Source organism: Biomphalaria glabrata, chromosome 18 (genome assembly GCF_947242115.1).
Source record: "Biomphalaria glabrata chromosome 18, xgBioGlab47.1, whole genome shotgun sequence".
Lineage (NCBI taxonomy): Eukaryota > Metazoa > Mollusca > Gastropoda > Planorbidae > Biomphalaria > Biomphalaria glabrata.
Genome location: NC_074728.1, coordinates 16,704,791 through 16,726,172, shown reverse-complemented (window position 1 = coordinate 16,726,172; position 21,382 = coordinate 16,704,791). Strand labels below are relative to the sequence as shown.

The 21,382-nt window shown below is 36.0% G+C and overlaps 1 protein-coding gene across 1 annotated transcript; it reads right to left on the bottom strand.

Annotated features, from left to right (window-relative positions):
• Positions 1-1,154: 1,154 nt before the first annotated feature.
• On the bottom strand, positions 1,155-20,727 carry LOC106060146 (heparanase-like). Its single transcript, XM_056017100.1, has 11 exons — positions 20,590-20,727; positions 18,785-18,962; positions 17,729-17,865; positions 16,846-17,022; positions 15,244-15,406; positions 13,400-13,450; positions 8,708-8,908; positions 7,421-7,532; positions 5,992-6,101; positions 3,733-3,870; positions 1,155-1,665 (listed from the first exon to the last, which is right to left on the bottom strand). Exons 2-11 carry the CDS (start codon positions 18,958-18,960, stop codon positions 1,380-1,382), a joined length of 1,551 nt encoding a protein of 516 aa, XP_055873075.1. The 5' UTR covers positions 18,961-18,962; positions 20,590-20,727; the 3' UTR covers positions 1,155-1,379.
• Positions 20,728-21,382: the final 655 nt, after the last annotated feature.

Here is a 21,382-nt window from a genome sequence, read left to right as displayed (position 1 = left end):
TTGGCTAGTTTATGCATAAGAATAATTGTGTGTATTAAGTCTATTCATAAATGTACACATTATGACTCATGTAATATAATAATAAAAATAAGTTTTGTCTTTGAGTTCGAAGATCAATGAGAAATACAGTATTTCCTGGGCTACGCAGACACAGCTGTCACTTACAAATTTTGGCAAATTCAAGGCGAGCATAACCATTGTTCGCCGGAGGTCGATTAAGATTTTCTTTTCGCCGTCTGCGTCTGTCCTCGACAACGGATTTTCTTTTGGTCTCAAACGTGTATCCCGCGGCCTTTGTGAGGGGCCCCTACATTTTAACTTTAGACTTCAAGACATGAGATAATGGCGTATTATTTAATATTAAATGTTAAAAAAAATTCGAACACTCATTTGGGGGCTACACTCAAGTAGAGACTCGTTGGGATTTTCAAATTCCCCCCCCCCCTCTAGCTACATCATTGAATGTAGACCACCTCCATATAATAATAAGGCTTGCTTTCGAGTCCGAACATTAATGAGGAATGCAGTATTTCCAGTGGCTACGCAGCCCCAGTTGCGACCTACATATTTTAGCACATCTAGCGCAGGCACAACCATTTTCCGCCAGTGGTAGATATAGATTTTCTTTTCGCATCTACGTCTGTCCAAGGGAGCGGATAATCTTTTGGTCTCAAATGTGTATCCCTCGGCCTTTGTGAGTGACCTCCAGCTGTCTCGTTCTGAAGCCGCATGCAACTAAGTGCTCTCTTCTATGTCATTTAAAGCAAGTTGGCGCCTAAGCCGGTCTTTAAAGCATTTCCGTGGGGCACATCTGTTACGTCGAGCACCTTTTAGCTCACCAAAAAAGACTGCTGTTAGCCTACGTTCGCCCCCATACGGGATACGTGCCCTGCCCAGCGTAACTGTCGGAACATAGGAAATCCCTCTATACTGTCCATACCGGCGTTCGCTAGGGCACCGCTAATGCTTCCATTGTACTCAAATATAAACTAACGTCTAAGAATAACAACACAACACTTTCCTTTTATTGGCTTCTTTTATTTCTGTAAACATTTCAAGTTTATGCAAAAATCAAATTCAAAAAAACGCCATTAAATAAGATGTACGTAAAAAAAAAGATTGTTCTATTCTAATATTTTCATTATTGTATTTGCAGTTGAACTAGCCGCCCTGAGAATGAGTCAGAAAAGTTCCAATAGATTCATCCTAGAAACCATCGACGGGCTGCAAGGTTATGGTGTACACTTTTGAAAGTTCTTTTTTTTTTTTATTTCACTATTTTACTTTATCAAAATTATCAGAAAAAACAACAACATGTAAATTCATTCATGGGATTGTTTACCTATTGTATAACTCAAACCATAATATGTTGTTTTTTTCTAATAAGTAAACCTAGTGTGGGCGAACATCAGCATAAATAAACTTAGAAAACTTGTTTCAAGACCTTGCAAGTTCAGGCTGGCTTCATTTGTTGATGCGGCAGTCTTTAGGATTAATACGGGTGACAAGTTAGAAGTACAGACTGAAGATCTGGCCTCAGGTATGACGATGAAACCAAAACTATGTCCAGGCATAGTGATGTCGTCAGCATCAATGTTCCTAGGAGTGAAAGTTGTTGGCTGATTCCCGGAACTGTTCATCAAGACGTCATTGACTTTTACATATCTGTTGTACAGAATAGAGGGGGGGGGAGGAAGCAATAGAAAAAAAACAGAACAATTTTTAAAAAACAAAGCTTATCTAAGGGAAAAAACCGCTAATTACTGCCATTTTTCTTAAAAGTGCTGGGTTTATCTCCCTTTCTTTTATATAAAACAAAATCAATTCATTAGTACTAAATGATTAACTACCTGGTTAATTTTTGGATTGATAGTTTAATTGTTTACTACTATAAATAATTGGGAAGTGGGAGAAAAAAACGTGGTAAAACATAATAAGGGGACTAAATCCATAGTTATATATACATCCACCTCCCATTAAGTAGCTTTTTTCTCCTTATTTCGAAATGAAACAAAATAATTAATCACCAACAACAACTTAACTAATTGTTTACATTTTTTTTATTAATTCCCTGTTAGGTTTAATGAATATTTTGGAAAATTTCAACTTGATCCGAGAAAGGGAAATGGGAGACAAAATATGTTCAAACATTTTAACAGACAGACAGAGTTGATATAAGCTTTGTAATAAGTACTTCATATGTACTTCTTTTGTACAGAATAGAGGAAATAATAAGTACTTCAGATGTAGTAGTGATAGTATATTTAGAAAGCAACTAGAATCAGGCTGGAACAACCGTGGAGCTAGAAACAAAATGGAACTTTTGAGGAACTGGAATCAAGAAGGAACTACTGAAGTACTAGAATCAAACTGGAACTATTGAGGAACTACAATCAAACTGAAACTACTGAGGAACTACAATCAAGCTGGAACTACCGACAACTGAGAAACTAAAATCAAGATTGGAACTACTGGGGACATAGAATCAACATGGAACTATTGAGGAACTGGAATCAAGCTGGAACTACTGAGGAACTAGAATCAAGCTGGAACTACTTAGGAACTAGAATCAAGCTGGAACTACCATCTACTGACAAACTAGAATCAAGCTGGAACTACTTAGGAACTAGAATCAAGCTGGAACTACCATCTACTGACAAACTAGAATCAAGCTGGAACTACTGAGGAACTAGAATCAAGCTGGAACTACTGAGGAACTAGAATCAAGCTGGAACTACTTAGGAACTAGAATCAAGCTGGAACTACCATCTACTGACAAACTAGAATCAAGCTGGAACTACTAAGGAATTAGAATCAAGCTGGAACTATAGGAGAACTAGACTCAAGCTGGAACTACTGAGGAACTAAAATCAAAGTGGAACTACTGAGAAACTAGAATTAAGCTGGAACTACTGAAGATTACAAATATAAAATGCGCTATGCGTCACAAGTTGAGCATGAGCTTCACCGTTAAGCAAACGTTAAATCTTGTTATACACAAATAAGATTACAATGAGAATGTATGTTGTCACACAAACTCATTGGCAGCCCCAAAAGATTTGGCCAAGGAAAAAGAATAAAGCCATGGACTTTTTATTGTCTGAAGCAATAAGATTTCAAAGAATAATTTGACTTTTTTTTTACTTGAAAGCAAACTGAAAAAACGGTAATCATAATTAGACCTCTGTAAAGATATCGGATTTTCATTATCTTTTCTAGCAGTTTTACTATCTAAATTTGACAAGTGGAAGGACTGACAGACACACGACACAAAACTAATATCGGCATTTCACCATTTGAAAGCCGCTAAAAATTGCAACTTAAATTACGACATTAGCAAGTATTTTCTAACAATAAATATAATTTGGGTTATTTATATATGTTCTCTAGAAGATATTAATATAAATCGAAATAGGTCAGAGTCTTCTTGTAATGTGTCATGTGGCAGCTCGGAAAATCAAAGGATACACCAGACCTCTTCCACCCCGAGTTCCCAAATGATGGCCAATTGCTAGCTATTCCACTGTCTTTATTTGGGTCATTTGATTTAGGGGCGAACTGCTACGTGGGCGACAACGGTGTTACCAATTCTAGTTGCCAGACTTCCATTGCCTTGAGATGAACCAAAGTCGTTCGTGCAGGTCAACTAGGGTAGAGATAGTTCTAGGATTAGTGCGGTGTTCCTACCTACTAGAACTAATGGTATTGAATATAAACTAGAAAGAAACTTACTGGCTTATTAAAGCGTTGCCTGCAGATGTGAACCAATACACATCCACCTTATGTCGGCTGAACTGCTCGATGTTAATTTTGATTGGATACTCCAAGGTATTTAACAAGTAGATGACTACGGCTCCAATCCTGTATTTCCTAAAGTTTTTAAATAAAACATCAGTCATATCATTATAACCTACAGAAAGTAGGCGGCGTGGTGGCTGAGGGATAAAGCGCTTGGCTTCCAAATTCAGGGACCTCGGATTCGAACTTCGGTGAAGACTGTTAAGACTAAGACTGCTTTATTGATCCTTACGGAAATTTGTTGTGATTTTGAAATTTGAAATTTAATATTTTTAAGACGCCCCCGAGTACAACATCTCTATTAGTACCCGGACACATGACATTCTCGTTAACCTTTGGTCTTAGAAACAGATGACTTATAGGGCGCAGTGTTTAACATGGGTACTTTTTTTTTAAAAGAAATTATCCATGATCTCACAGTTTTTAGGTCTACATTTAATAAATACTAATACTAAAAATAATTATTTGTTTGTGTAATCTAGCTTGTGACCAAGCAAATCGTCTACCTACTATGATATATTTCTAATAAGTCATGTCTCAGATCTTATTCACTCTGGAAATGTAATACTGTTTGTCAAATGGGTGCCATTGGGCTGAGGGGGGGGGGCTATGTTGCCAGTGGAAAAAGGAAGTGTGACTGCTTATTTTAGTCTAATTGGGGTAAAAGCAGGACACGCTCCACAAGCTATAACTGGGGCCGATTACTGCAGGGCCGATACAACTGGGCTGCGATGCACAGTGATTCCGCCAAGGGTTACTGCGCCTGTATAGAGGAATTTAACTCCTGAGGCAAACCTGGCGTCAATTCTAAGTACAGTCTTCTGTTAGAAGGCTCTGCGAATGTCTCTAAGGTAAAGACCATTTGTCCATAAACTGACAGGCAGTAAAAGTTGTTGTCAAAATCAGGGCCGGTCTTAGGCCACTGCAACCAATGTGGTCGCAGTGGACCCCGCGCTTTCATAGGCTCCGCGCTAATTCTTGGTGTAATAATTATATTGCAAAATATATGCGAAAAAATCCTGGAAATCTTCTGAATTTATTAAAATCTCCTTAAAACTCATAAAAATCTCCAGAATAATTTATTAAATTGTCATTAGTGGGTTTCATTCATTACGGAAAACGCCAATCCTACGCGCGATAAAAAAGAAAACATTGTCAACTTTCATGTAATAAAATGTCATAATCTGGTGAATTTAATCGGAAGTTCCAATACTTTATTTACTTTTATAGTCACTGGCATATAAATATGTCATAGGTTGCAAGGTTTGTAAAGTAAAATTAATTTGATCGCAATTTTGTATTTAGTAAAGAATGAATACAATTGAAAGTCGATTTTTTTCCTAATACGAAATCTTAATTTTAACTTATTATCCTTATTCCCACAAAGACTAGGCCCCGCGCAATCAGTTTCGCATAGGACCCCGCAACTGTTAGGACCGGCCCTGGTCAAGATATATAAAGTACATTTTTATAATTCACACAGCATTTATATTTCATCTTGTCGAACGTCAAGAATAAATTGACAAAGTTGCACTGCTTCTCTAGATGTTTAGTGGTAAACAAGTCTCATAAATATTCAGAGTTTTCACACGTCCACAAGTTATCTTATACATATGTCTAAAAAGCTAATAGAATAGCGCAAAAAAAAAACTTTATAAAGTACAAACTCTTAAAATAGGTCTTACAAATATCAGAACTGTCTGGGTTTTTATTTTTGGTCTCATCTTTATGTCTCTATCTACACTTTATACTTCATGTCTGAATCTTAGTTCCTAGAGACTAAAGTCACTGCTTTTGAGTCGAATGTCCCTAGGACTAATGAGACTAGAGACTTCAGTTCTGAATCCTTCTTTTTTTTTTTCAATTGGTTAACTTTGGAGACAAGAAAATAAGAGATAAGGGGGACGTTTTTTAGGTTCAACCCCCCCCCCCCGAAATAATATAAATAAATAAAGGGGAGGGCAGAAGAAATCCCTCCCCCCCCCCCGAAAAAGATTCCTGGCTTAGCCCATAGTAGAAGATACTAGAGGATAATAGAAGATACAAGAAAATAACAGAATATACTAGAAGATGATAGAGATTATTGAGACGTTCTCTCACTATTAAAGAAATAAATAATGTAGGACATTCAACTAATACAATATTTCTCTTATCTTTCTACCAGTTCCCGATAGTTTTTAAATCCTATCTTACTCTTGAGGACGAACGCAGTTGGCGTAGGCTCTGACTTGCAAAACATCGGAAGAAACATTCAACACCGGTCCATGAACCAGTCTTTTAAACAATAGGGTCAAATAGTAATCCTGTTTGTTAATATACGATAAGGTCAAAGAGTAACCTCACAATGCATTACCATCAAATACTACAAGTAAATATAAACAATACTTTAAAAAAAAATGTTTATCTGAGGGGAAGAACTGTATATTTATAACCATATATCACCAATACTGTAAGATATATTGACCTTAATCAATGTCATACTTAATTAATTACCCCTAATTAATTAATTAATTCTTTGATTGATTCATACTCTGTTAGTAACATTGAATAATTGTGCAAAGTTTCATCCAGGAATGAAAACTGAGACAAATGACGTGTGCAACTATTGCATCAGTTACAAGGGTTAAAAGTCAAAAGTATCCGGCAGGCAATAAAGTCAAGTTCAAGTGAGATGCGTGGCATGATAGAATCAACAGCTTGTCCACCTAACTGAAGAGGATAGAGTTCGCATCTCAATGTAGACTAAGTTTGTTTACTTCGAGAAATGACTAGAACTGAGTTTGTGTTTGTTGAAGCCTCCAAAGGCAGCACTGAAACTTCTTTCAGAAGCCCATTCCACCCCTAATGTCCTCAAATGATGTTGAACAAGAGCGAGATTAGAAGACACGCTCTATTATTCAGAGATAATATTACAAATTACAATAATTGAACATATAAAAAAAAAAGATTGTGTTACAGTCCTAATATTAGTAAAAGTATATCTTGTTTACTTATCGGATAAATATTCTCTAGATTGAAATAGACTTAAAATTTTTATCAAACCCAGTCGAATCTTTTGAAATAAATCTTGAAGTAAATAAAGTTTTAAACGCAGATAAAAACAATAACATCATGAAGTTCACTGTCTGTAAAAGTCTCGGTCTATAAAATAAAAAATAAAAAAGCTATAAAATATCAATCTGGAATTTGGCTATCCATTAACCCTTTCTCTCCGTAATTATTTCCCATGCTCCAATGGAATTGTTTATTTTGCTCATTTACATTTCACTACTCTGTTATGATTGAACTTCAACAACTTTTTTTTCTTATCAGAAAATGTTAATTAATTTTTTTATATAGAATTAATTGAATTGCATGCTTTTTTTACACAATGCAAATTAATTTAATTTTAAGGGGTCAAATCGACGTTGGCATCGTCAATTAGGAAAGAAAGAATTAAAGTTCTTTAAGTGTTTTAACAGTCGACCCTTATAATGCCATGATTTCCAATTATGCAAAGATGTTAGGAAAACTTTAAACTTTTAGCTTTGAACCGAATCAAGACCAAATGTAATTAATGTTGAGCTAGAGTATAAGAGAACTATTCCTAATACAGACAAGAAATGTATTTCATAAAACTCACAGGATATGCTAGAACAAAGCCCCCAAATAAAGAATAACTTTTGCCCCAAAGGTGGAATCTATACACTCTTGTTATTCCGTGGAGAGCAGCTAAGCCAAGTTTGTCTAACCACCTGAAAAAAAAGGAGCCTTCATTTTATAGAGAGGAATGAAACGTATGTCACGGCCAAAACCCGAAGTGTGGCCAGTTCGCAAGGGTTTCGGGTTTTGACCATAACATATCCAACCAAATCAAAAAAGACCCGGCAATATTTTATTTAATCTGTCCGGTATGTCATATGCAAGGTTTTTATTTTAAAAATACAAGTAGTTTATCATACCCATTATTGTCTATATTTGGTAAGAAGCAGGCTACATATGTTCGTTTGTTTGTAAAATGTTTGATATACTTCGGATGCTCTTTCAGAGTTTAAGAAAATCTGCTTCCTAGTCAAAACCTTCCATGGACGACAGGGGATGGCAGCGGGCAGGGTATAAACCCTGGACCATTGAGTCAACCAACCGACATCCCAGCGCGCTTACCGCACGACCAAGCAGCTATCATAGACTTCCTCATTGACCTCTTCATTAATTGCCTCATAGTTTTCAACATTGACTGCCTTACAGTGCGCCTCATTGACTGCCTGATAGTCTGGTATTCTCTTCAAACCGTCATCACGATAGACCCGAGCTCAAGCCTTACCTTATTTTCCATTCTTGGACTTATTACTGGTTTGGAATAGTATAGTGTTTCTCAAATCTTTTCCTTAACAGAACACTTCGCATATTCTCAATTAAAACAATGCCAATAGTTTGTCTTCCAGAGGATGTAGGGGTAATGAAGAGAATAAGCAAATAGCAATCTTTGAAAAGTCTCTGAGATATATCAATTGCATGAAGACCCACCAATAGTGACAGAAATAAAAAAAAAAAAAAATAACAGACTACGTTGGGCAGGTCACCTTGGAAGAATGTCAGAGAACAGATGAGCGAAAATTGTAAACAGGCGAAAAACCAAAAGGCAGGCGACCCAAAGGCAGACCCAATATGCGATGGATTGCGGATATGGAGGCAGTTCTACAACAGCTTGGGGTTTGGGCAAGGAGACGAAAAGCTCAAGAGAGCTCTCAATGGAGTTATGTGTTGGGGCAGACCAGGCTGTAGCGTCACTGGGATTGGTAGATGGAAATAACTACTGCATGTTTCTTATGACTATGTAATAGTACTTCTATGTAAATTAAAAGGGAGATTAACAGAAGACGCTATCTCATAGCGAACAGATAAACGTGTGTCGATGCGGCTAACTCACAAGAATCCAGCTACAAAGCGATCCGCAACTCCTGGCAAACCTCCCGCAATGCTGGAAGTCTCACTAAGTCTGCTCGGCTTGTCACAACCGAGGCTCTTGATTTGACTTTTGAGGGAATGTAGATGATTGTTCAACCAATTCATCACAGTTATGTTCAGAAAATCTGCATACGTTGGCTTCTGATACAGGCTTCTGTAATATCTGAGTATAAAACAAATTAGCACTAAGTTTTGATTCAATAGAAGATTACAAGTAGAGTTTTCAAGCAAAAAAAAAAAAAACAACAGTTCTAAAGCGGCTCCAATATTTGTCTGCACATGCAGGTAAATAGTTGGGCTTCAAAATAATCAGCTCGAATATCAGAAGCTATGAGTTTCAAACTATCATCAACAACAACCTAAACATGTGTGGGGCAAAGTGTCGCAAAGTGATTGTATTGTTAAGCCGGCTGGCCAGTGGCGTAGCAAGGGTGGGGGAGGGAGCACCTACTTGAGGTTACCCCCAAATGAGTGTCCGAATTTACCATGTTATCTTGCTATTCATGTTGTTAATGTAAATTAGTGACTATGTTGCACGTATTCCACACATTAGACATATATTTATTAAGTACACTAACTCATGTCATGATGTCGAATGTCAAATTGCAGGGGCCCCTAAACAGACCTAGCCCACTGGACCCCCAAATTCCTAGCTACGCCACTGCGGCTGATGACGTGATACAGCTGGGTATGGCTATATATTAATGTTTGTTTAAAAAGAAAAAAAATTCTGTTGAACATAAATGTAAGTGACATATAATTTAGAACAACAAAAACAGTATTATCAGTTCATTGTATACAAATGAATAGTAACAATGTAATAATAAGAACATTAATAAATCTGCGTATCCTGTGGTATTATTTTGTCAGTCTGACTAACAATATATTAGTAACTTTCGACTTTCGACATTGGCAAGTCTCTTCTTTATCTATCAATGGAGATAATGTTGTAGTTGTTGATAGTTTGTAGCTCATACTTTATCATATTGTTACAAATGACCAGTGACAGGAAGAGGTCAACGTATGACCCCGGCGAGATAACACAGCAGCGAGTGTTCTCTGGAATGTACATGTATAAACAAAGACAGGATGTGACGTGTCCTTACGTGTTGTTCCAGAAGGCACTAGCAGTGTCCAGTGACAGATAGAGGTCACAACTTGTGACCCCGGCAAGATGACACTGCAGCGGATGTTTTCTGGAATCTACATGCATAAACAAACACAGGGGGTGACGTTTCCCCACGTGTTGTTCCAGAAGATACTAGCAGTGTATGTTCAACTTTGGAGGAGCGATTAGGGACTCTATATAAGCCAGAGAGTTAATGTGACAGTCAGTCGTGAGTGAGTCGTATGATTTTTGAGGAAATGTAGCTGATTGTTCAACCAATTCATCACAGTTATGTTCAGGAAATCTGCATACGTTGGCTTCTGATACAAGCTTCATCGGTCCTGTCGTCGTTACTGTTGTCTACTGTGCGAGACAGTGGAAGAGAGATTTGTACGACTCGATGCAAGTTAACTAGGATAGAGTTAACTGGAGTGGACTACTGTCGTTAAAGTCTATACTGCGAACTACAGTGGACTTGAGCCGTTACAGTCGATGTAAGACGTGTACGGCTCTGATTCGGTGGACTTGAGTACGACTTGGTTCAGCTTTGGGAGACCCGGAGCGACACTGGGAAGTGTGTAGGTGGTCTGTTCTGTGGAATACGGCTCGATGCAAGTTGAGAAGAGAGGAATAGCAACGAAGTATAGCTAACTGTAAACTGACAGATATTGTACAGTCTTCTACGCTACATGTTACAGTGACGAATTGTTAGAGTTAATAGTCATTAAAGTTATATGAAGCTGAAAGTTGAGTCGTCAAGTTCTTTACAGTGTTTTTATTTGTGTGCCTACGAATACATTTAGCCAGAAGATTCAGAAATACGTAACAATATTAATAGGGAAAATATTGAAACCTGCATTTTTACTGCCAATTACGGGGCTGATTTGGAGTTTTTGTTTCCACTCTGCTCTTGCAACCTTGTTATTAGTAGCATTACATTGTTAATATTCATTTATATTCAATGCATTGATTGTTAATCCTTCAGCCTGCCCTAAGTGATGACTGTTATTAAAAATTCATTGTTGGTGAAGGGTCTTTTAATATCTAAATAAAACATTGTGGAGGAAATATATATATAAATAGTTTAATAAATCTAGTTTTAAATTTCATTTGAATTTTCTACATACAAAATGTATTCTCTCTGTTTTGAAACAAAAGTAAACGTATTTGGTAAAAGTAAGTAGCTTGTTGAACACAGAACACTATTATTTGTAAACAAAATATTTTTATATCATTATTTTTAGGAATATCTTGATATTCCCAAAAATAATGATAATAATGATGGTAGGAATATTATTAGAAAATGTAGAGAAAAAAGACTTTTATCGCCTAGTATGGCTTCCTCTATTTTTATTATTAATAGTAATTCTTTTCTACAAATGATGTAGGCACTTTTATTATTTAAAAGTAAAACGGTTCAAAAATTGCCTTTGCACATAACTTTGAAAGCTGCAAAATATCAACAAATTGAATTTTCAGTAAATTTTTAGTTTTTGAGACAGGCAAACCTCACAAAACTAAAAGCGTTTTTTTTTCTCCTTTTAGACACTGCAAATTAATATGAAAGAGTGTTCTAAATAAATCAAATACATGTTTAGTTTTTTTACATTTGTATGAATAACGCTACACACAGTTTCACAATTCTATGTCAGAAACATTATTACGACATGTTTCGCAAAGTGTTACCCCACTGTTTCATGTGGTTAGCAAAACAGCAATGGTAACTGTTTCCTGTGGTTAGCAAGATAGCAATGGTAACTGTTTTCAGAAAGTATCCGTTTGGTAACGACTCAGTACATATTGCACCATTTTATCACTGTTAGGCAAACAATCCACTGTCTTAACTCAGTATGGCATAATTTATAGATTTTACGCTAGGGTTTAATGCCAATGTTGTTTAGTTTTTGCTTTTTTTTTTTTTGTGCTTCCATTTTAGCGAGAAATTTATTATGCTTTGGCGTGGGACATTATGGAACTATATGTCTTAGACGCATTTTGTACGTCCATTATTTATCATGTACTCCAGGGGCGGGCTGGATGTCTCAATCGGCCCAGACATTTCTATACAGTACAGTATATCAAACGATGGGCCTTCAAAATCATTATGTAATTTTTGCATAATATATCGATAACTGTATGCATGCTTTATATCTTTAAAATAGAAATATAGGCCTAATGTTGCTTTTTAATTGCTATGTTTTTAGGCCCTAAAAGGATGGAGCCTTTTAATAGCACTGTCTACGAATGTAGGCTATGACAATAATTCTGAAAATGTGTTTGATTCAATTAGTATTACACTGTAGTCTGTTAAAGATGTTTTTATCATAAAGCTCATATAGCCACTTATATATGAGAATATTATAAAACCTGTAACAATTTAATGCATGCCATTCATGAGTACCAGCCCACTGGGCATTTACCCAGATTCCCATATATCCTTATCTTATATATTACAGACGTGTTGTGATTGTTGTGAACTTGTAGCCTATGACTTTGACATGGATACATTACATATGCAATACTTCAAGAACACCAGGGATGCGTTAGAAATAAGAAACATTTAATAGTAATAAATTATAACTGTAGCCAACAAAAGCGGATCTCCTAAATATACATTAACTATCAGAACTGCCTTATAATGGCTCCTACTATGCTATCACAAAACTCCGGTCCCCTGTCAACAATAACAAAGCTCAAGGGCCGTCACCCCGCTTTACCTAGTCAACCAATGGAATAATAATAAATACAATAAATAAACATAGAAATCCTCACATCTTACAACCAAGGTTCTATAAGGTGTTGTCAACAATGGTCTATACAAACACAATCACCACAAGACGTTACTTGAAAAAAGAAGATGATAGCGTCCTATGCGTCATGCCTCTATTCATGCATGTTAAACAATGACTTAAATTCTGCCAAGTCACTGGTTTTGCTGACCATCTCAGTCAACCCATATATACATATTTTAATCTGAAAACGGCGCTAACGATTTTTATGTAAAATTTCATAGCGTATGTGTATTAATGAGAAAAAAAGTCTGAGTTTGTTGGCCACATCGGGACATGTCCTGGTTGACTGTGATATTGGGTTTGAAATGTGTTGTTGTCGTAGAATTAACTTTGGCTTTAAACATGTTTCTGGACGACATTGTTCCGGACGAATTCAAATGGAAAAAAATACTTGACATCGGATGTCTTTCCGCTCAAGTCACACGACCTACTACACGGGACTAAAACATTTCTTTGTATACATGAGAGGGTCTGCATTAATACGTCTACCACATTTGCAATCTATAGGGCAGATGATGTTAAGGTCATCTGTTTCTGGGGCACAAGTTCTAAAAAAGGAGGGGTTACTCCGGCCATAATAAACAACATAAGCCTGGAAAAAATCAACGGGCTAAGCGTGTCTGTAATGCTAATAGTTTCACTTAGAGCGAAATGTACATTAAATTAAACTTTAGTGTTAAAATTATTTTCCAAGGTTTCGAAGTCAAATTATTTAAAATGACTCAAACCTTATTACAAACTAAAATTTACTTACTGATGGAATGCAATCTCATCCACTACGTCACAGCCACCTGCGGCCATGAATCTATAAAATGATATAATACCTGATTTATAGGTAATGAGTCAAGATTTTGGTTCTAATTTAATTTTTAGTCAAAGATAATTCTAGTAGACTTTGAAATCATGTTTTTAAAGTAACGCTAGAATATATTTCAAAGCTTATATCAACTCACTCTGTCTGTATGTCTGGTAAAATGTTCGTACACCTAAACTCGGATCAAGCTGAAATTTCGCACAATTATTTATTTTACCTGACAAAACAAGAATACAAAAAAATTAATTAACTCTTGGTAATTAATTATTTTCTTTGATATCTCGATCAAGAAAAGATATTGTACTGATAAGTTGGTATAAGTTGAATTATCCCCTTTATGCATTGTAGACAGAAAAGTTTGAAACTAACAATAGGTAACAATAAAACCTTTTTTTTTTCAGCAATCGAATTCGAATTCAGGATGTTATACCCATTTAAAAAATTCATTTAAAAAGCGATCACCCAGATACTCCCTTCTTACTCCGCCCCACCCCCCACCACACACTGACCAATTGGTTCAGACAATCAATAGGTTCATAGCGTAATGAAAAAGCTAAAAGCATGAAATAGCTTACAATTGGTAAAATAGTTGTAATCGCACAGATTTATTATTGTTAGTCTAGATCTATTATCAATTAAATGACATAAATGAATTAAAATAATTGATACAATCACGCTTAAATAAAGTATTTTTTATGCTTTTCTTGTTTTACTTATACATTTTAAGATTTTCTTATTTGGCAAGCCAATTGTGTTTATGTATCTAGTGAACATAAAAAAGGGAGTGTTGATAATCAAAAGTATTTTTGGAGACAATTTAATATTTTGTGCGATCTTTTCAGAACTTTAGAATCAAATTCTTAAATCTCTTTCTTCTGTAGCACATTGTGACAACAATATGGAGACCATGACAAGGTTTACTTGACAGCAGAGATCTTTCAGTATGGAGGCCTTGACAAGGTTTACTTGACAGCAGAGATCTTTCAGTATGGAGGCCTTGACAAGGTTTACTTGACAGCAGAGATCTTTCAGTATGGAGACCTTGACAAGGTTTACTTTGTCTTTACATTTCGAAATCTCTGTAAATTTCCTCTTTTTAAGTTCTTACGTGTTTCCAAAGTTTTTATCTCATCACCACCAGTGGCGTAGCTAGGGTGGGGGAGGAGTAGAGGACGGGGAAAGATTGAAGATCTCCCCGGGCCCCCACTTGAGGGGCTCCCAAATGAGTGTTTTTTACATAAAAATTTTTTACCAAAATGCAGGGGCCCCCCAAAGAGGTCAAGCCCTTTAGGCCCCAAAAACGATTGAGAATTCCTAGATGTGCCCCTGATCGCCCCTCTTCTACTGAATTTTATTGCTTAAAGAACTCAAACGTGGTCTTAGTAATCAAAATGTAAACAAAATGCGCGTTACGTAACACTGTATATATATATATATATACACACACACACAAGTATGTCAGCCTACATATGCCTGCGTGTGTTTCTGTATATGATCGTGTTTTTTTTAAATTATTATTATTATAGCTTTTATATAGCGCTACTTTCATGCTTATAGCATGCTCAGAGCGCTTTTGGTCCAATCTCATTTGTGGACCGGTGGGGGGGAGGGGGTATCTAGGAGTTGGTTTTCCGTGCTGCCTTTAGGCGCTCAGTAAACACAACTCTGCCCGAGTCGGGAGTCGAACCTCGAGCCTCCTTCTAGGTAGCCAAGCCAAGCCAAGTTCAAGCACACTTGGCCTCTCAACCACGCCTTATGTTTGTGTATGTGTCCTATGTACTCACGGTTTAAAGAAGACAGGTGATGTACTTGTCGTTGTCTCTGGGCCTACTAATGTACTCTTGCTATACATTGGATATTTTTTCAGTAAGTTTTGTAAATCCTTATAATCTTGCACAAGTTGAGGAGCCGGCTGGTAATTGATCCTGTCACGATAATTTTGGGGTTCTAGGTTGAAAAACACATGCTTATCAATGTTTGGCCAACTGATACAGAAAGTTTAATGTACGAGTTACAACCTAACTCAACCTAACTCAAAAACAAAATTTGTGAGATATGAATGGCATACATACTTCACACTTTATACAAAAGACTAGAAAATTTATTTTTTTTACACTTGAATGAAAAAGACAATCCCTATTTTATAAAACTCATAGAGCGATTAGTTTGCTCTTAGTATGTAGTAATATGTGTGTTAATTTTTTTTAAAAGTCTGTCATTGAAAAAGATTCTATTCAGGGCAAAAAGACAAATAGGAATGGAAAAAGTTCGTTGACAGAGCACATGTAGTGCCCCAAGGATTTAACAGACTAAGGGAAAGTGAAGGTGATTTCGATTATTATGTTGTTGTTTTTTTTTAAAGAAATGTTATTGACAAGTTCTATTGAGTATGTAATGGGGATGTTAACCTAACGTGTTATTAGCGTACTTTGATTTTATTAGATTTTGTTTAAAGATCCTTTTGGTGTTCTTCAAACAGAATAGAGATTTAAAAAAAAAACGAAACGATATACAGAAATAACGCAAAGAAAATCATATGAAAAATGTCAAGGTTAGGAAAGATTTTGAAATCATAGACAAAATAAACAGTTTTGAGTCATTTTGAGAAGGCCATATTAAAATATAACAATCGTCAAATAGGCTAAATGACAAAATATATTTCGTGCAAATAGCGATAGAAATAGGAATTTTGATTCTACACGGCTATAAAATGTAAAAAAAAAAAATATTTTTTAAATCTTTACATAGCATTACCCATTACTCCGTTGATTTGTTCCCAGGTTAGATATTGTTTATTGAATCATTGCCCAGACCATCATCTGTACACATCTGGAATTTGTCCCAGTTTTGACTGGTTTTTTTTTTTATAAATGTTTCATGCCAAGGAGTGCTAATTGAAAGTACTTATGAAAAGAGTTTCAATAGTGCTAAAAATGGAAGAAAGTTTAATTTTGTACTTTAAGTGTGTCGGCTTTATAAAACTCAATGGATGAAACTGCAAATAAACAGAATCTCTGTGGGAAATCAAACTGCTTTGGTTTCGAGCCTAAAACTGGACACTGAGCTGTTCTAACCCACAAGCTAAGTACTAAGAGGGTACATGTTCGTCTTGTTTCACCCAAGTTGGAGAATTTGTAATGAGTGAGACAGGTATCTCAGAAATATAGTATAGATTAAAATACTTCGCTAGTCAATACTCCTGTATCTTCTACACCGATTTCATTAAATGATTGCTTTTTTATGGATTTTTTATGGAAGTATTTTTTTCCTGAACTTATCATTAATTATCTTATTTCACGATAACATTGTCATGTTGTTGACGCAATTAGGCAGAAGGTTAGTATCTAATGCTCAAATTTGTAGTGTAAAAACTGCTTGTGACTTGCCATTTCCAAGCTGAAAGTCAGGAATCGGAATTTCGTTCTTTGAGGCGTAGTCCAAGAAAGCTTTCGCGTTCCTGTCGTCCCACCGTCCAGTAACGGTCCGATGTGTGTTGGTGAAGTCAATAGACAAATCCCAGCCAATGTATTTCATAAAGTCATAGAACCTCTCCCATATTTCAACTAGAGACAATTTTAAACAAAGCAATATAAAAAAAAAATACTTTAAAAAAAAAGCTTATATTAATTAAGCATAGTTGAATTAATTAGATTGGATTCCAAAGAATCAGACGACGAGCTACAAATGTGACTTTCCCTTGTTTGAATATCATACAAAATCCTTAATTACCAATAACTAATTGGTTAATTATTTTATTGATTTTTGTGTTGTCAGATAAAAGAAATAATTGTGCAAAATTTCAGCTTGTGTGTGGGAGAAATAACATGTACAAACTTTTTACCAGACAGACAGACAGAGTGAGTTGATGCAAGCTTCGTAAAAAACACACGATGGAACAAACACAAATTGCATTAGTTTTCTATTATATGTTTACTATTTCAAAAAGATTTCAAATTTTTAATATATATTTACATAAACCATTTCAAAGAATTGTATATGTGAAATTTAAAATAATTTTAGAATACATTTATATAGGTAGTTAGATTGATGGATAGAATGAAGGCTGGATGGGTAAATGGATAGAAAATAGACTTGCGGACCGTAGATAGATAGACAACAGACAGACATAGGCCTATACTTTTGTTCAATAATTTTAGTGCATGTTAATTTAAGCTTTATTTTATGTATACATATATAGTTTACTGTTTATTGTTTATATTTAATATTCACTCAGTCTAAAACTATAACTTTAAACAAAAAAAGTATTACCCGTCACATCTTGAAGAGTTGATGTGGTTACATTGGTAACCTCAGGGACCCATTTCCCTTTATAAAACAGTGGATTGAAATAGGCACGAATTGATGTTGGAGCCAGAGCTTTGCAGAGGTTTCTAAATCCACCATGACTATAAGTTTACACAAAAATAATGACAACAAGCCATTTGAATTTTTTTTCAATCGATTCTTACATTCTAACGCTAATGGTTAATGAGGATTTCATATGGCCAGCACAACGATCTATCGTCTTTACTTTTCCTCAATGAATGTCAGGTACCCATTACTTAACGACAAACTTTTCGACCTTCTCGACCTTCTGACAAGTTTCCATTACAGACCTTGCGATGTATGGGCCAGATGATGTTAAGGCAATCTGTTTCTATGGCCAACGGTTAACGAGCAGGGTGTCATGTGGCCAGCAAAAAGACCAACTGCCTTTTCTTTCAGGTACCCATTAGAGTTGGGTGGCGCCCTAAAAAATCCCGAGAGTGAAAATCCCTGTCTTCATCGAGATTCGAACCCAGGACTCCAGATTCGGAAGTCGAGCGCTTAGCCCCCCCCCCCCCCGAGCTGACAAGAAAAAGTGAATGTAAAACAAGTCGGAAGAGCGATTTCAAAAAGAGTCATTATGGATTTATTTTTCAAAACAACCTCGGGATCTCGAAGGTAAATCAAGACAGAACGTAGGTTAGGTACAAAATATAACTGTATCAGCTAGATAGGATAATACTTGATGGGGAAATAGTTTTAACAATTATTTAAGGGACTAAACCCCCATTACTTTACCAGTAATTAATTGTCTAATTGGTTTCTTTTTATAAATTATATCATTTCTTGTCTATGCCAATGAATAATTGTGCAGAGTTTTAACTTCATGCGAGAACGGGTGTGGGAGAAATGGCATATACATAGAGTTGATATAAGCTTTGTAACAAGATAAAAAGGTACAAACTGGTATAAACAAGAAAATTAGAGATACCGATATAGATAATTAGAAACTTTAAGATACATACAAGACACAACACCAAATCTAGTCGCACGACTTACTCGTAAGGCATTTGTCGCCACCTTACATTCATGTGTGGCATGGACATACTCACGAACAGGTTGTCTACATAATATTTGCTGCTGTTCAGTAGCAGGTTGAGGTTCACTGATGTGTAGTTGCTCAAACCGCTAGAGAACTCCATCACAGTCAACAGAAGAACAAGGAGAAAACGCATCTCTACAAGGAAACACGAGGAGTATTTTTTTTTGTGTTTAAAATAATGATAAGTAGGATTGGTCCATTGAAGTGGTAGTACATGTTTCGACTAAAATACGTTCTTTTAAGGATGTCATTGAAAGATCGCTTTTTAAGATTTCTACATGATATATGATATGATTATGATTTAGTATCAACCTTCTAAACAGCCTCATGCTATGTATAAATCTTGGTGTTAGCCTATACACATTGTAGATACAGTTGTTGTTTTGAAGTTCTTGTTGATCTAGGATTGTATCATTATTGCATTTTTTCTATTATTTTTAATGATTCCGTGTTGGTAAATAGAATGTATATTTAACAATATTCTTTTACAAAATCGCATTCCCACAGTGCTGATAACATTGATCTATCTATCTATCTATCTATCTATCTATCTATCTATCTATCTATCTATCTATCTATCTATCTATCTATCTATCTATCTATCTATCTATCTATCTATCTATCTATCTATCTATCTGCTATTGGAAGTTGCGTTAGGAAAGCTCAAGATGGACAAAGGAAACGTTTCAAGGACACTCATAAATCGTCTGCGAGAGATTCTAACATGGTTTCAGCCACCTAGCAGACGACAGCACGATAGCCTAGACAGACGAAAGGCACCAGAACAGTAAGTTGCGTCAGTCAACACATGGAGAAGCTTTCCAAGTGTGTCACTAAACACTCCGGTCTCGTTTAGTCCTCACCAGCTACAGGCAAAGACACAAAATTGCAGCACAAAATGATTCTTACCGTCTAAAGATAGACATTTATAAGAGCAGTTACCCGTGCTGTTCTTTGGTTGAAACACCCAGATGTTGAGTAGGCACAAAACAATTCTTTGGCCCATCAATTGTAGCCTTCTCCTCTTCCTACATTATTACGTTCCCCCATACACATAATACACACTCTACTTTTAAATGAAAAGCCTCTCTGCAACAACACCTGTTCTGGCCCTTGTATATTCAGCAGAGAAGCCAGCTATGCAATAACATCGCATAATTTTTTTTTTTTGCATTCTCCAATTAAAAGCATTTATCCCCAAACACGAACTTTTAGGTCGCCCCAATACCTCAAATGAATGGGCAGAAAAGCTCAGTCTTAAGCAAAGCAAACTCTAATTTGTATCACTCTTTGCATTTCAGCATTTTATTTTATTTTTTTAAATATTGTTTTTGTTTATTTCGCTTTTCGAATCTACTATGCAGAACTAGGTCTAGATTTAACTGTTCATGAGATACCAACACGTTTTGTTTTATAGATTTCAATGTTCCTTTCCAATTTAAAAGTATTATATACTTAGGATGATCCTAGACCAAACCTCCATGATTTTAATTTGAAAAGTGTTAAAATAGACACTCAATATGCCAAATATGTAAAGATATTTAATGTATGTCTAGACCTAAATGAGATCTGGATCTATTTCTAGATCTGGATTTGTATTTGTAGATCTATCGAAATACTTGTCTTAGATTTAGACGTCTATACCTTAGATCTAAATCTAGACTCTAGATCTATATCAGATTCAAACTATATCATTAGTATATGCAGTGTATTTCTAGGTCTAGATCTGGATACTAAAATCAAGAGTCGTTGTACTCGTTACCTCTAATAGATTGTAATTGCCGAAATAGATTTTTTGTTGTTTATTGAAGCCAAAAACCTACATAGACTAAATGTCACCACGAAGTGACAAACTTATTCTTTAACAATGTCACCAGCACATATATCATTAGCTGTCGATATCTTATAATTTTGTCTGATTCTGGTGCGCATAAGCTATTATATGTTTTTATTTAACAAGGCAATCTTTCGTTATATATATATATTATGAAAATGCGAAGATCTTATGAGAGAAAATAATTTTCATTTTGCTGAAACACTCAAAAGAAAATTTACAAACAAAAAACTTACTTGACTTGGTCCTTTTGATTCCCACTGGAGCATAGGGCCGCCAAAGCACTTCGGACTCTGTTCTGGACAACTCCCTCAGCTGGGTCCATGTCCATCCTGCTCTTTACCTTTCGGTCTACTGGTTTGCTTTGGTCTTCCGGCCTTTCTTTACCCCTGTGGGTTCCAGTCTAAGGTTTGCTTTGGTCTTCCGGCCTTTCTTTACCCCTGTGAGTTCCAGTCTAAGGTTTGCTTTGGTCTTCCGGCCTTTCTTTACCCCTGTGGGTTCCAGTCTAAGGTTTGCTTTGGTCTTCCGGCCTTTCTTTACCCCTGTGGGTTCCAGTCTAAGGTTTGCTTTGGTCTTCCGGCCTTTCTTTACCCCTGTGGGTTCCAGTCTAAGGTTTGCTTTGGTCTTCCGGCCTTTCTTTACCCCTGTGGGTTCCAGTCTAAGGTTTGCTTTGGTCTTCCGGCCTTTCTTTACCCCTGTGGGTTCCAGTCTAGGGCTTGTT